The sequence below is a fragment of the Pseudophryne corroboree genome, chromosome 3 (genome assembly GCF_028390025.1).
Source record: "Pseudophryne corroboree isolate aPseCor3 chromosome 3, aPseCor3.hap2, whole genome shotgun sequence".
In the NCBI taxonomy this organism is placed as follows: Eukaryota; Metazoa; Chordata; class Amphibia; order Anura; family Myobatrachidae; genus Pseudophryne; species Pseudophryne corroboree.
In genome coordinates this window covers 346513531-346529414 of record NC_086446.1, presented here as the reverse complement: position 1 = coordinate 346529414, position 15884 = coordinate 346513531, and the positions used below count along the sequence as shown (strand labels likewise).

At 44.6% G+C, this 15884-nt stretch overlaps 1 protein-coding gene across 1 annotated transcript in view; it reads left to right on the top strand.

Moving 5' to 3' along the window:
• The window catches only part of PLXDC1 (plexin domain containing 1), a 118157-nt gene extending 103581 nt beyond the window's left edge, over window positions 1-14576 (top strand). Inside the window, exons 11-14 of the mRNA XM_063959710.1 lie at window positions 29-152; window positions 1161-1193; window positions 1275-1435; window positions 7322-14576. Of these exons, the coding sequence (XP_063815780.1) occupies window positions 29-152; window positions 1161-1193; window positions 1275-1435; window positions 7322-7444 (441 nt within the window). The 3' untranslated portion in view covers window positions 7445-14576. The remainder of the gene's footprint in view (window positions 1-28; window positions 153-1160; window positions 1194-1274; window positions 1436-7321) is intronic.
• The last annotated feature ends 1308 nt before the right edge of the window (window positions 14577-15884 follow it).

Here is a 15884-nt window from a genome sequence, read left to right as displayed (position 1 = left end):
AACATTTTCCATTAAACTTACCCAAAAGTCCCAGAGCACATCCTGTGAGGAGTACCTGGATTCTTACACTACAATTGACACTTTCCACCCTGCCATCTCATCTGAAGGAGATTTGTCAACTCCAACAACTTCCACAGGCCTCACCACAGAAGGTAGTATACTGGGACATATCTAGTACTGGGGTTGCAAGTAGCAACAGGACATAGCTAGTAATCATTACATATGTTATAGTATACTAGCTACGCACACACAATTAGACCTGTATCCTTTATATGAACTTGTTGAAAGTATTCTCAGTAATTTCAAGATATTATTCCACAAGAAAGGGAACAGAAAGTCTTTTGTTCATTACTGCAAAATATATTACTGTGCTTGACCACATGTCATTTGATTTATAAAGGTGTCTTATGCTGGGTACACACTGGTAGATATATCTGCAGATCAACAGATCTGCAGATATATATACAGCTGGACCGGCAGTGTGTTGAGTAGACGATGGGATAGACGTCACGAACTGGGTTGGCGTTTACATGCGCCAGCCAGAGTTCAGCTGTCAGTCACCGCCGGCGTCTGCAGCCGCCCATACACACAACACAATGCGCCAATATATCGTTAAATATATCGGCCGTTGGCTGTGCTGCAGTGTCGATGCGATATGTCTGTGAACGACAGCCTTCACAGACATATCGCTCGTACACACTGGCCGACTGACCCGCGATATATCAGCCGTTCAATAGAACAGCCAATATATTGGCCAGTGTGTACGCACCCTTAGACGTGTACAATAGGTATTGATGTAAATATTTATTTCTTAACCATAGAAAATCAAGATTCTAAAAAGTGTTAACAAATAGTGAGTCATCTCTGCCATTTATGAGCAACTGACCAGATATAGCAGTGTGTGTGTGCACTGTATAAAAGCAAATTAAACAGGATTATTAGCGACCATGGCAGAAAATGAGATTGGAAGATAACAGCTACCTGTTACGGTTACATGTGTATCCCATTATAATTCTGTTTTGAGGAGAAGAGGCAACAAAGACAAAAGATGCACTGTTGCAGTTTCTATGATTGTAAATAAAATGTTTTGAGCTGCTGTCTGTGGCTGTGAATCAGATGTTTGTTACTCCATTCAGTAACTGTCTATTGCTGTTTTGCAGATGACACAAAATTGACTCCATATGTAGGAGATGGTGAGTACACAGGTATGCATGATTAATGGTTGACCCTTGGCAGACATGCTGATACTCTAACTGCTGAATCTATTCTTCTAGAGCTGCAAGAGGAGTTGCCAAAGAGACAGAGTGGGTCCCATGTACATTTTGGCACTATTGTTGGCAGTGTACTGGCAGTGCTACTAATCATGGTCATAATACTGGTTGTCATCTATATAAACCACCAGAAAGGCAAACAAGGGAGACACTGCTGTATGGAGGTAAGGCTTGTATCTGTTGTATGAATGAGCTCTTACAACTTGTAACATGCAACCATCCAACACATTCTCAAAGTAAAGCTAAAGAAATAATGTGTCTATTGATTTATTGTGATTAACCTTTGCATAACCGAGCAAGCTAGCTTATCTCTAAATAAAGACACGGACAACAACTGCATAAGTTTAAAAGGTCATTAGGTATTTATTTAGTGGAATGACCCTTCTGGTAAGGGATGGCAAGGAAAACGCTTGATGACCAGCTCTAGCCGATTGTTGTCATAATAATGGGGTACTTAAACACCCCAACTTCTATAATATGAGGCGACTAAAATGCCTCATCCGGCCCAAGGCATAACCTGCAATTGAGAAGGCAGCACCACCCTTACTATGGCATAGCGTGACCATTTCTTATAGAAAATGACCATCGTCCCCCCGTACGGGCAGAACTCACTAGCCGCCCTTGGAAAGGGTAGGTGCCCCTCAAAGACCACTTATGCCCCATGTGGCCGCTGGTCAAAAGCGCCTTCCCGCCTGAAGTAGCAATGAAATTGAAAGCCGAATAAGAGCCAAATCAGAGAGCAACAAAAATAACAAAAAAGGGAGGGTGGGCGGGCTTTCCATGCACTCAAAAGGAAGTGCTGCTGCTGTAACTGTCTATATAAACCCTTCCAATTGATACCTCCCCTAACTCCCTGATAGGCTAAGCTAACACAACAAACCAAAACCCCTCAGGGGGAGCTAATCCACCTAGCCAACAGCTCTTTCTTTAACCCATCACAAACCAAAGACCCCTTATATCATGTCATGCCTATGCAGCCCTCATTTACTCTAACAGTACATTACAAATTATTTACAGTGAATTAAACGTTTGCTACTACAACTAATTTGATTAGCTAATATCAGTCAAAATTACAAATTTGATCCCAGAAATGTATGTGAATCCACAGCATACGCGCACGCAGGTGGGGTTTCTGAGTACCTAGAAACCCCCCCTGGCCGCCGATACATCTGTGCTGCTAATCGATGTTTCTTGTGTGTGTATACAGTAAGGAGGAGCACAGGCAGACTGAGTGCACCCACGCGGCTGCAGCAGCGTCTCCCTCCTTACACTACCAGTGAGAGAAACTTGCTGCTGGGTGCCTGTAGGGGGAGCTGCTACGACAGCGCGCAGCTCCTCTCAGGCAGTATGTGGGGTACTGAAAGAGACAGAGAGCTTGGTGAGGGCACTGGGCAGCAGCTGTATGATGCTGTCACTGACTCCAGGTGTTTGGGCATATCTCGGGGGTGAAGGAGAGGCCTGTGGTCTGTAGTAAAATATGCTGGCTAGGAGAGGTGCAAGCTGTTCCTGTAACTGCAGCAGTGTTAGTAGCATGTGGATGGGGCGTGTGTGTGTGTGTGTGTGTGTGTGTGTGTGTGTGTGTGTGTGTGTGTGTGTGTGTGTGGTATGTATGCATGTATACTGTTTGTTTGTGTATGTATGCAGTGTGCATGTATACTGTGTGTATGTATGTGTGCATATATACTGTGTATGTGTGCATGTATAGTGTGTGTATGCATCTATGCTGTACGCATATATACTGTGATGTATGTATGTATGTATGTATGTATGTATGTATGCTGTGTTTGTAAGTATGCTACTGTATGTGTATGTATGGCAGTCCGGCACTCCTGACATGCAAAATAATGCTCAAGTGCCCTCTGTAATTAATTGTAATACCGGTAAAAAAGGCAGGGGAAATCAGAGATTTTGTCAAAAAATTGTAATGATGCAAAGTCACAGCATATCAACGTTTCTGGTATGCTGTAACTTTGCGTCACTATAGTTTTTTTTATAAAATCTGAGTACCTCTGCCTTTTTTACCGGAGATATATATATATATATATATATATATATACATACATATATATATATATATATATAGATATATGTATGTGTATGTATATATATATATATATATATATGTATGTATATATATATATATATATATATATATATATATATACACACACACACATACACACACACGTTTGGAAACCCCCCCATGGAAATCCCGCGTTTGCCACTGCACAGTGAGCTAACATCCGGAGCGGACAGAAATGTTTGCTCTTCCAGCAGGCAGACTTTTTTTTTTTTCAACATTAAGTTTTTATTTATGGTATAGAAGCAAAACAAGAATACAGAAAAGACAAAAGAGAATAGAATAACAATGGGGCAAAAACAATATTATAGGGGGGGAGACAGGACATCCAAAGGCGGTACATAGAACACAAAAATATACATAAATCATGAATTTTCTGCAGATAGAGGGCTGTCCGAGTCACAGGGAGGGCTCTGTATGGCGGGGGACGAAGGAGAGACCACCTTATTCTTGGAAATATATGTATGCCATGGGAGCCACTTCATAATAGGGGAGGAGGGGGATGTAGAGTATGCAGCATCCCTAGTTTCCATCTCAAAATGGAAGTGGGTCTTAGAGATAACTTTTGCAAAAGGGGGGGGGGGGGGGATTTCCAGTTTTGAGCAATTGTACCATGACCAAGGACATAGCGAGTTGACTTGGGGACAGCGTCTGGGTACCAGTGCAGCAACGCTAATGAAGGGTCTTCAGTCAGGCTAAGGTCAGTGATCAAGTGGATAAGGTCGTAAACTTTATTCCAAAAGGAGCGCAGGGCAGGGCAGTCCCAGAAAACATGTATGAGTGTACCTTCATGGTGGCAGAGGCGCCAACAGAATTTAGAGGTGGTCGGCCAGATCTTGTGCAGTTTAGAAGGGGTGAAATACAGTCTATGTAATAATTTAATGTGCATTTCGGTGTGATTAGTACATTTAGAAAGAGAGAAAGAAGAAAGATGAATAGATTCCCACTGCTTAAGAGTGAAAGTACGATGGAGATCAGTTTCCCACTGAATTTGAGCGGCAGATCTAGTCGTGGCAACTGAAGGGGACAGCAAATTATACCAGTCAGAAATGGCTCCACGTGATGAAAGCTTAGTCAATCTATTCAGGACACTGTCGGTGGGGAGTTGGAAGACGTTAGGGCTAATGGACATACCATCTATCCAATGTTTAAGTTGGTGATAATAGAGTCAGGCTGAAGGGTCAAGGTTATATTTAGCTTGCAGATCTGAAAACGACAGAAGGGAGGCTGGGGAGAAGATATCAGTGAGAGATTCCATACCTAAACGTCTCCAGCAGGAGAAGTGGAGTTAAGGCAAGACTTTAGCCAATGCAGACAGAGAAATGTTTCTAGTGGGTACCATAATGTTAAAGGAAAGTCTAGAGTCCCAAATCGTCAGGGCGTCGGATATGGAAGAGGGTGCCAATGGATAGTGGGGGCGGAGTTGTCGGGGTAGCCACAGGAGATCGGTGAGTGGGAAGTCCCGGAATAGGGGACGTCCTAATTCCACCCATGGTTTAGAGTGGGAGGGGAGAGACAGGTCGAACAGTTGGGAGAGCATAGACGCCTCATGGTACCTGAGTAAATCAGGGAGTCTGAGGCCTCCCTGTGAGCGAATCATACATGTATAGGCCAATCGAGGAGGTTTACATTTCCAGACATACGATAACATTAACCTTCGCATCTGGGTTAACAGTTTACGGGGAACAGCGTAGGGGATGGCTCGAAATAAATACATAAGTTTTGGCAACAACATAATTTTAAATGCCGCCAGGCGGCCCAGCCAGGAGACCTCATAGCCCATCCATGCAGAAGTCAGTGAGGTTAGGTGAGCCAGCAGAGGCACATAACTGAAATAGTGTACATTCTGGAAATGGGAGGGAATGGAGATTCCCAGATACGTTAGGGAGCAGTCTTTCCACGTATATGGAAAGAGCGCCTTCAAAGATTGTAAAACAGCGGGTGGGATATTAATGGGAAGGGCATCCGATTTCGTAGTGTTCAATTTATAATATGAAGCAGCGCTAAAGCGCTCCAAGATATCATGTAGGACGGGCAACGAGGTCCCCGGGTCAGAAACAAACAATAAAACATCATCTGCGAAAAGGCAGAGCTTATGAGAAGTGTCACATACAGTAAGACCGGGATAATTCGGAAATAGTCGAATAATTTGGGCGAGGGGTTCAATAGCTAGCACGAATATCAGCGGGGAAAGGGGGCACCCCTGTCTGATACCGTTGGAAATATGGAACGGGGAGGAAAGAAAACCATTACTAAATATTCTAGCAGAAGGGCCATCGTAGAGAGCTAAAATAGAGCGGAGGATGTCCCAGTGGAGACCAAACCTGGACAACACCTGGCGCATATAACCCCAATGGAGGCGATCGAACACCTTTTCGGCATCGAGAGAGAGTAAGAGAAACGATGATTTAGTGCGGGAAGACAAGACCATTCAACCAGATCGAGGACTCTCCGGGTGTTGTCAGGGGCCTGACGGCCAAGGACAAAACCAACTTGGTCTGGATGTATGAGACTTGGGAGTAAAGGATTCAAGCGATTGGCTATTAGCTTAGCATAAATTTTTAAATCGGTGTTAAGGAGGGCAATAGGCCGGTAGTTCTTACAGTCAGAAGGGTCTTTACCTGGCTTTGGGATGGTTACAATTTGGGCTTCAAACATTTCCGCCGGGAAGGACCCTGTATTGGAGACCTGGGAGTAGAGCTGTAAGAGGAGAGGGGAGAGTACCTCACTGAACGTGGAGTAAAAGGAGTTAATAAAGCCATCAGGCCTGGGGGCTTTGTCGAATTACAAGTTGTATCTCTTCCAGAGGCCAAGGGGCATTCAGGGATGTCAGGGTGTCGTCATCTAATGAGGGGAGAGGAAGGCCATCTAAAAAGGCGGAGATAGAAGCCGCAGAGGGCTGAGGTATAGTAGAATCTTCGCGCAATATCAAGGGGATTAAGGCATGGTTTGCCTGAAGGGGCAATGAGGCATTCGATACGATTACGGGCCTGGTGGCTACGAAGTTTGCGCGCTAAGAAACGGGTGGCCTTGTTTCCAGCCGTATAAAATTTGCTGCGAAAGCGAGCTAGGGCCGATTGCATACGAAGCATGAAAAGCTTCTGGCGTTGGGCTCGCACGTCCTGAAGTTGTTTACGTAAAGCCAGAGTAGAGCGCGTTTGATTCTGAGACTCCAAAGACCGTAGAGACAACTCCAAGTCGGCCTGCGTTTTCTTTGAGCGAGCCTTGAGCTGAGCCCCTTTTTGGATGGACGTGCCACAGAGCACGGCTTTCAGAGCACACCAATACGTGAAGATAGAAGTGTCCTCAGGGGCATTGGTCCAGCAGGCGGCCTTTTGTTGTTGATCAATATGATACTTCTTTGGAAAAAAAATATAGTAGTAAGTAGTCTGCTGGCAGTGTCAGTGGTTTTCCAGTGACCTGAAAAATGCGTATCAAATACAGAAAGTATAAAATGTGGACCAGTGGGATGCATTTACTAAAGTACGGTTTAGTGAAATCAACATTTTTTTTATGCATTTCTTTTTGTAAGTTTTTACATGGCAGATTTAATAACGTAAAACCAGTAATTTAAAAATAAATAAATAAACAAGATGGCTGCTTGAGCTATCCTGCCTGTTGAAATTACTTTAATAAACTGAATAAAGAATAAAAGAAAAAAAGAAATAATTCCCCTTTTGTAAAAGCCCAGTGCTACTCAGTATTGGGCTGGCACATTTCTTAGTGCTGAGGACCAAATATTTGTTGGGCTGTTGCAAAACGGAAGACAAAACTGGTTTTACCAAATGCCCTTTGAGAAAAAAAAAGTCATCCATCAAAGACATTAGCACCTATATGCTATATATATATATATATATATATATATATAGCTCACAAAACACCCTATTGTCCTGTTGAAATGTAATCTGTAATTTGTGAACCTAAGAGATGCCTATCTATGAAAATCTGTTGTATATATTCTTGTTTTCAGTATCGTCCCCACCAGTGGGCAGTTATGAAGTTCAACAACTACTACGAAAGCCCCGGTGTGTACACTGTGGTGGACTCTACATCAGGACTTGGTAAAGAAGGCTTTATGGAGACAGAACAATAAGAACTTCAACCCCTACAGGTGGGGGAAGACTGAGGGGCTGGATCCTCCCAATGAGTTTATTGAATTCTGTCAGACTTGGAACCCCACCCAAAACTCTAAAGACTACACATAAAGAAGAAATAACTGTTCAACTACAGAATATTGTAACTCCTTGCCCTCATCTTCCTGGCTCTGCAATACATCTCAGCTTAAGATAAATGCAAAGATTAATGTGCACTCTCTCCGTGAGAGATCTGCAAAGCAATGTTGCTGCACATTTGCCATTTTTTACCACAGCATCATAACTCTGTTGAACATTATGCTCAGGTATCAGAAAGCAGAGGAGTAGTAAACCTCATCATAAATAAAAATTGCAGGGCACAGCACACCCACAGATATTCACAAATATATCAGCTTTTCATAGACTTGCAGAACATTCCATATAAGCGTATCACTGCAGAGCATAGGCTGGCAATAGAACACTGCAGAAGTATGCATTTCAGCATGAGAAACTGGATAGTGTAAATACACTGATTTTATTTTGTATAAGAATGGTAGAATCTTATCACACAGCATGATAATGCTAAGCATTATATTTCAATATCAGAGACGGGACTGATTCAGAGTTGCACTAAAGTTCACTTTGCAGATAGTGTTAGTGTAATCAACTTTGCTGGCCTTCGAGTCATAGGCATCTTACTTGCATCTTAGTATGTGCACACCTGTAGAAAAACATTCCCTGGGTATGTAGGCAGAAATGTGGCCTACTGAGACTGATCTCTTGCACCAAACATAAAGCTTGCAGTAATGTGATGACAGCTCTTTGACAAGCGGATGGATAAGGAAGGTAGTGCTGCATTAATACAGACAACTCTAAATACAGGTGGTGATCTGCATTTGTATCTGAGCACACTATTAGGCAACAGATGCCGCCGCATTGCATGTGACTCTGAATCTGCCCCAAGGTGTGTGCCTTCATTCAGCCTCTGTATTAAATCATATTTCAGTATAAGATGCACCAAACCTTATATAAGCCACATGACTGCAAGATATTACACATCATTACTTGAGTTTAATAACCTTCCCTTCAAGAACCTCATAAATGTTATATCCAGTATCCAACAGAGACAATACCACTGCCCTATTTCAGCACTGTCATAGAATTTCAACCCATCATAAAAATAGGAATTTAATACCTACCAGTAATTCCTTTTCTCGTAGTCCGTAGTGGATACTGGGAAATGTAGTTACCATGGTGTATAGATTGGGTCCACTGGAGCCTGGAACTTTAAGAAAGCATTAGTGTGTGCTGGCTCCTCCCCTCTATGCCCCTCCTGCAGACTCAGTCTAGGAAACTGTCCCCGAGGAGACGACATACTTTGAGAGAAGGATATAACACAAAACAGCGGTGTGGCAACGAACCAACACATAAAGATAACAAAGATAGCACAGCTAACCAGAACCGAGGAAAGCAACGCTAACTACAAGAAGGATAGCAACGCTAACCAAACATGGAACAGGGAAAGCAACAGCAGGCCCAACCAAGAACACTTTGTGTAAGTGTAAGCAGGTAAGCAGGAAAATGAAGCACTGAGGTGGGCGCTCAATGGGTTTATTCCGAGTTGATCGCTAGCTGCCGTTGTTCAATGCGTAGCGATCAGTGAAAAAAATTGCTAATCTGCGCATGCGTATGCACCGCAATGCGCACGCGCATGGTACGGGTACGAAGTCCATTGTGGTTTTGCACTGGTTCTAGTGACGATTCCAATCGCACAGACGAACGCAAGGAGATTGACAGAAAGAGGGCGTTTATGGGTGTCAACTGACCGTTTTCTGGGAGAGTTTGGAAAAATCCAGGCGTGGCCAGGCGTTTGCTGGGCGGGTATCTGACGTCATTACCGTGTCACTCATCGCAGCAATCATCGTACAGGATAAGTAACTACAGGGCTGGTCTTGTTTTGCAGAAAATGTGTTTGCAGGCGCTCTGCTGCACAGGTGTTCGCACTCCTGCAAAGCAGAAATACACTCCCTGTGGGCGGCGACTATGCGTTTACACGGCTGCTAAAAACTGCTAGCGAGAGATCAACTCGGAATGACCCCCCATATCCACTATGTACTACGGGAAAAGGAATTACCGGTAGGTATTAAATTCCTATTTTCCCTAACGTCCTAGTGGATACTGGAAAATGTAGTTACCATGGGGATGTCCCAAAGCTCCCAGAATGGGTGGGATAGTGCTGAGACCCCTGCAAAACCACCTGACCAAACTGAAGGTCATCTTTGGCCAAGGTGTCGAACCTGTAGAACTTCACGAACATGTTCGAACCAGACCAAGTAGCTGCCCGGCACAACTGTAAGGGCGAGACACTCCGGGCAGCTGTCCTGGAATAATCCGACCTTGTGGAGTGGGCCTGAATAGAACTCAGCAGCAGCAGAGCTGCTGAAGTATAGGCTTGTTGAATAGTCAATCTGAGCCAACGAGCAATGACTGCTTGGAAGCAGGGCGGCCAATTTTGGTAGCATCATAAAGGACAAAAAGCAAGTCAGACTTCCTGTGACGAGCAGTCCTTTTTACATAAATCTTCAAAGCCCTCACAGCATCCAGGGACTTTGGAGCAATGGAAGTGTCGGATAACATCGGTACCACAATAGGTTCATTTACGTGAAATGCCGACACCACTTTCGGCAAAAACTGGGCGAGTCCTGAGCTCCGCCCTATCTTCGTGATATATCAAGTACAGGCTCTTATAGGATACGGCCCCCAACTCCGACACCCATCTTGCAGAGGCTAAGGTCAGCAACATGACAGTCTTCTACATTAGATATTTTAAGTCTACCCTATGCAAGGGTTCAACGCAGTCCGACTGGAGAAAGGTCAAGAGCACATTGAGATCCCATGGAACCGTGGGAGGGAAAAAGGGTGGCTGAATGTGAAGAACACCCTTTAAGAAAGTCTGTACCTCTGGTAGTACCACTAGTTGTTTCTGGAAGAAGATAGAGAAAACGAAAATCTGAACTTTGATGGAGCCTAATCGTAGGCCCTTATCCACTCCTGCTTGCAGGAATAGAAAACAGCCCAGACGAAATTCCATAGGGGAATATTTTCTACCCTTGCACCAAGAAACATATTTTTTTCCAAATATGGTGGTAATGTTTGGATGTGACCAGTGACCACCTTACAGGCCTGGACCATAGTTGAAATAACCTTGGATGGGAGACCCTTTTTAGTTAAAATCTCCCTCTCAACTTCTAAGTCGTCAAATGTAGCCGCTGTAAGTCTGGACAGACAAACAGTCCTTGTTGAAGAAGGTCCTTGAGAAGTGGCAGAGGCCAGGGTTCCCCAAGAGACAAGGTCAGCAGGTCCACATACCAGGCCTGTCGAGGCCAATCTGGGGCAATTAGTATTGCCTAAATTCTTTCCTTTTTGAGTCTTTTTAGAACTCTTGGAATGGGAGGAATTGGAGGAAACAGGTACACGAACTGGTAAGCCCACTGTGTCATCAGAGCATCCAACATGTTCGCCTGCGGGTCCCTCGTTCTGGAACAGTAACGATTCAGCTTTGTGTTGAGACGAGAAGCCATCAGGTCTATTTGTGGACAACCCCACCGGTGAATCAGTATGTGAAATACTTGAGGGTGAAGGCTCCATGCCCCCGGATGGAGGCTATGCCTGCTTAGGAAGTCCGCTTCCCAGTTGTCCACACCCAGAATGAATATGGCTGAGATGGCCCTTGCATTGGCTTCCGCCCAGAGGAGTATCCTTGACACCTCTCGCATTGCGGCCCTGCTTCTTGTTCCTCCTTGTCTGATGATGTACGCCACTGCCGTGGCATTGTCCGACTGCACCTGGATGGCCTGATTCTGAAGGAGGTATGAGGCCCGCAGGAGAGTATTGTAAATCGCCCTGAGTTCCAGGATGTTGATTGGAAGTGCAGATTCCTGACTTGACCACTTCCCCTGAAACTGGGTCCATGGGTCACAGCACCCCAACCCTGGAGGCTGGCATCCGTTGTTAGCAGAGTCCAAGACTGGGTACTGAAACTTTGACCCTCCACTAGATGGGTGACTTGCAGCCACCACAACAGAGAAATCCTTGCTTTCGGCAACAGATTTATACTCTGGTGCATGTGCAGGTGAGATTCTGACTACTTGTCCAACAGATCCAGTTGGAACGGCCATGCATGGAACCTGCCGTACTGAATTGCCTCGTAGGAGGCTATCACCTTGCCCAGCAAGTGAATGCATAGACTGAATAGTCAAGGCCTTGTCTACTGGAAGGTACATCTTCTGAGACACTGTATCCAAGATCATCCCCAGGAACTGAATTCTCTGAGATGGTTCCAGGTGTGATTTCTGGAAATTTAGGATCCATCTGTGATCCGTAAGCAGACGAGTAGTCAAGTCGATGCTGTGCAGCAGCTGTTCCCTAAACACTGCCTTCATCAGGAGATATTCCAAGTACGGGACTATGTTGACACCCATCATGCATAATTGCAGCATCATCTCTGCCATGACCTTCGTGAATACCCTTGGAGCTGTGGGTAAGGCCTGAAACTGGAAATGTTGGTCCAGTACAGCGAACTGGAGGAATGTTTGGGAGGGTCCAGATTGGGACATGCAGGTATGCATCCTTTATATTCAGGGATACTAGAAACTCCCCCTCCTCCAGACCTGATATCACTGCTCTTAGTGATTCCATCTTGAATTTGAACACCAGAAGATAAGGGTTCAGGGATTTGAGGTTCAGGATCGACCGAACAGAGCTGTCCGGCTTCAGGACTACAAAGAGACTTGAGAAAAATCTCTTTGTGTGTAACAGAGGAGGTACTGGGACAATAACTCCCTTTGAAAACAGTTTTTGAATGGCTTCTTGCAAGGTAACTCTTGCTACAGGTGAAGCTGGTAAACCTGACTTGAAGAATCTGAGAAGAGGTAGTTCCTGAAATTCCAGCCTGTATCCTTGGGATATGAGATCCCTCATCCAAGGATCCCAGCAGAACTCTGCCCATATGTGGGCGAAGTGTTGAAGGTTAGCACCTACCTGAAAGTCGCCTTGCTGCTGGGGCTAACCGTCATGCGGAGGGCTTCACTGAAGAGGATCCGGAGGCCTGGTCCGAAGTTCCAGCAGCTGCTGGTTTAGAGGACTTACCGCGAGTTCCACTAGCAGCATTGGAGGCACTTCTGGCTTTGACTCTAAATCTGGCCACACAAAAGGACTGCAGAGAGGGCCCAGGGTTGAGATGTCTAGCAGGAGGCAGATATGTAGATTTACCTGCTGTCACCTGAGATATCCACTTGTTCAGTTCTTCCCCGGACAAGGAATCACCTGTAAAAGGAAGGTTCTCCACACCTTTCTTGCAGTCCGCATCTGCTGACCACTGTCGCAGCCACAGGGCTCTACGAGCCGATACCACCATAGCAGTGGTACTGCCATTAACAATACTTAGTTCCTTATCAGCCTCACTCATGAAGTTTGCAGCTTCTTGGATATGTTGCAGTAATGCGACTATATCTCAGCCTGAGGTAGTGTATACAACCCCTTTATAATATTATCAGACCATTTTACCATGGCTCTAGAAATCCATCAGCTGGGTCTTTGAGAGAGATAGCACCAGGTACAGGTAGTACAATTTTACGTGACAGCCTGGACACAGACGAATTCACTGTAGGTGGGTTTTCCCAGACTTTCCTATCCTCGGCAGGAAAGGGAAAGGAATTTAGTACATGTTTAGGAGGATGTTCAGGATTTATCCACGCTTCCTTTGACAGGGAATTTAATTTCTTAGAAACAGGGAAGTTTGCAGGTGACTTTGGTTTCACGTTAAAAAACAATTCCTGTGCTGGTTCTGCTTCCTTATCTGGAATGTTGAGGACCTCCCTAAGAACATAAATCAGGGCCTCAACTCCCTGGGACAGGGAATTATCCTTGTCTACCTCTAATTCTCCCTCATCTAACTCTGGTAATTCAGAATCAGAGTCAGGCTGCAATATCTGTGGGAGAATGCATTTATGAGAGACCAACAGGGGGGGCTGAGGTGCCTGTCTGGGGTCGGCAGTAGTTAACATGAGTGTCCATAGATTGTTTCAGGGTTTGCCTTTCTTGCTTAGCCATAGCCAACTCTGAATTTATGTTAGTAATCACTGATTTAAATGATTCCATCCATTCAGGTTCCTGCATATTACTACCCTGTGATGGTATAGAGCATTGGGTACACATTAGAGACCCCTGTGAGGAAGATGTAAACCTATCCTTACATGAAGTACACAGACTTATTTTCAGACATGCTACAGCAGAAATAACAGAGATAATGAGAAAACACAATGCAGTATTAGTGAGATAGCACACTTATCCCAGACATACCCGAATGGAGTGACACAGAGAGGATTGGGACCAGCACACAAAGCTCAGATCAGGGCATATATATATATATATATATATATATATATATATATATATGTGTAATTTACCTTACAGCAGTATAACCGCTGACTATATGCTCCCCCTTCTCTATAACCCCCTGGTACCAGTACAATTGGTGATTCAGTGGGTTCTACGGAGGAGCAGTCTCTGCATGCAGCCTGTACAGAGCAGCAGTAGAAAATGGTGGCTTTTGCTTCTGGTCCCGCTCTCTGGGAAGCCCCACCCCCTCAATGGCGCGCGGTCCCTCTGCTATTTATACTGGTTTCACTCCATAAATGTGTAAAAAAAGAGTTTGCAACGCTTTTTTTTATATGCATCTCCAGTGTGGGTATGCAGCGGGCACAGCAGCCCGTAGCCGGGTAATCCGCTACCCCTTCATGCCGCCATGTTCACCGGGTACCCGCTAACCGGAACCCTGGTGTATGTACTCCCTGCACCACGTCTTCTGTTAGGGGTGGCAGCATGCTGCCGGCGTGGGCTCACAGTCTGGGGCATGAGAAACATCACCTCAGGAGCTCAGTGTTCTGTCAGCGGGGATACGAACCATTAGTTGGTTCGGTCTCCCCCCTAAGTCCCACGACCCAGGCAGACTGGTTGCCAACCAGTGTGCCTGAAAACAACAAACTAAAACAACATTTCTGAGGAAAACTCTCTGGAGAACAACAGAATGCACCCAGATCCTTGGGCACATTTTTCTAAACTGAGTCTGCAGGAGGGGCATAGAGGGGAGGAGCTAGCACACACTAATGCTTTCTTAAAGTGCCAGGCTCCAATGGACCCAATCTATGGGGGTAATTCCAAGTTGATCGCAGCAGGACATTTTTTAGCAGTTGGGCAAAACCATGTGCACTGCAGGGGAGGCAGATATAACATTTGCAGAGAGAGTTAGGTTTGGGTGGGTTAGTTTGTTTCTGTGCAGGGTAAATACTGGCTGCTTTATTTTTACACTGCAATTTAGATTGCAGATTGAACACACCACACCCAAATCTAACTCTCTCTGCACATGTTAAATCTGCCTCCCCTGCAGTGCACATGGGGGGTAATTCCAAGTTGATCGCAGCAGGATTTTTTTTAGCAGTTGGGCAAAACCATGTGCACTGCAGGGGAGGCAGATATAACATGTGCAGATAGAGTTAGATTTGGGTGGGTTATTTTATTTCTGTGCAGGGTAAATACTGGCTGCTTTATTTTTACACTGCAAATTAGATTGCGGATTGAACACACCACACCCAAATCTAACTCTCTCTGCACATGTTATATCTGCCTCCCCTGCAGTGCACATGGTTTTGCCCAATTGCTAACAAAGTTCCTGCTGCGATCAACTCAGAATTACCCCCATGGTTTTGCCCAACTGCTAAAAAATTTCCTGCTGCGATTAACTTGGAATTACCCCCTATATCCCATGGTAACTACATTTCCCAGTATCCACTAGGAAGATAAAGAAAATAGCATTACACCTGTGGTATCTATGATATCTTTCAGTTATTGTAGCAATGCATTCAAACATAAGGAACCTTCATCAGAAATATAGAGCACTGCACAATAAATGTGTACATATTTGCAGCTCAGCACTAAAACTTGAAGAGCATTCTGAATGTAAATAAAAAGTCACAGGGTTTCTTAAATATTTAAAATACCTTAACTATAACTGATATAGATAACTGCAACTTATATTTTGTCAGCTACAGGACCAGAGAAAGCCTTCATGTATTGGATCAAAAAATGTAATCAGTCAATGATCTAAAGAACATAAAATTTAAGATATGTCAACATTTTCAACACCTCTATTTTCTGTATATTACTTAGAAGCATTACATTAAAAAAAACCCTATATAATAAAAGGCTAACACTGCTCCTCACCTCTCTGGGGGGAATTCAAGTGTTTTGCACACCGACGGCCACTAGATGGTGCCCGATGGAGCAATTTAAGTGTTACTCCTTTTGGGCGTGCACAGTCACCGGAGCTGACATTACTGTTATGTTGTACCGTCATTTGACGGGCTGGTATCGCGTTAAGGTATGAAAAAATGTGCCACACAG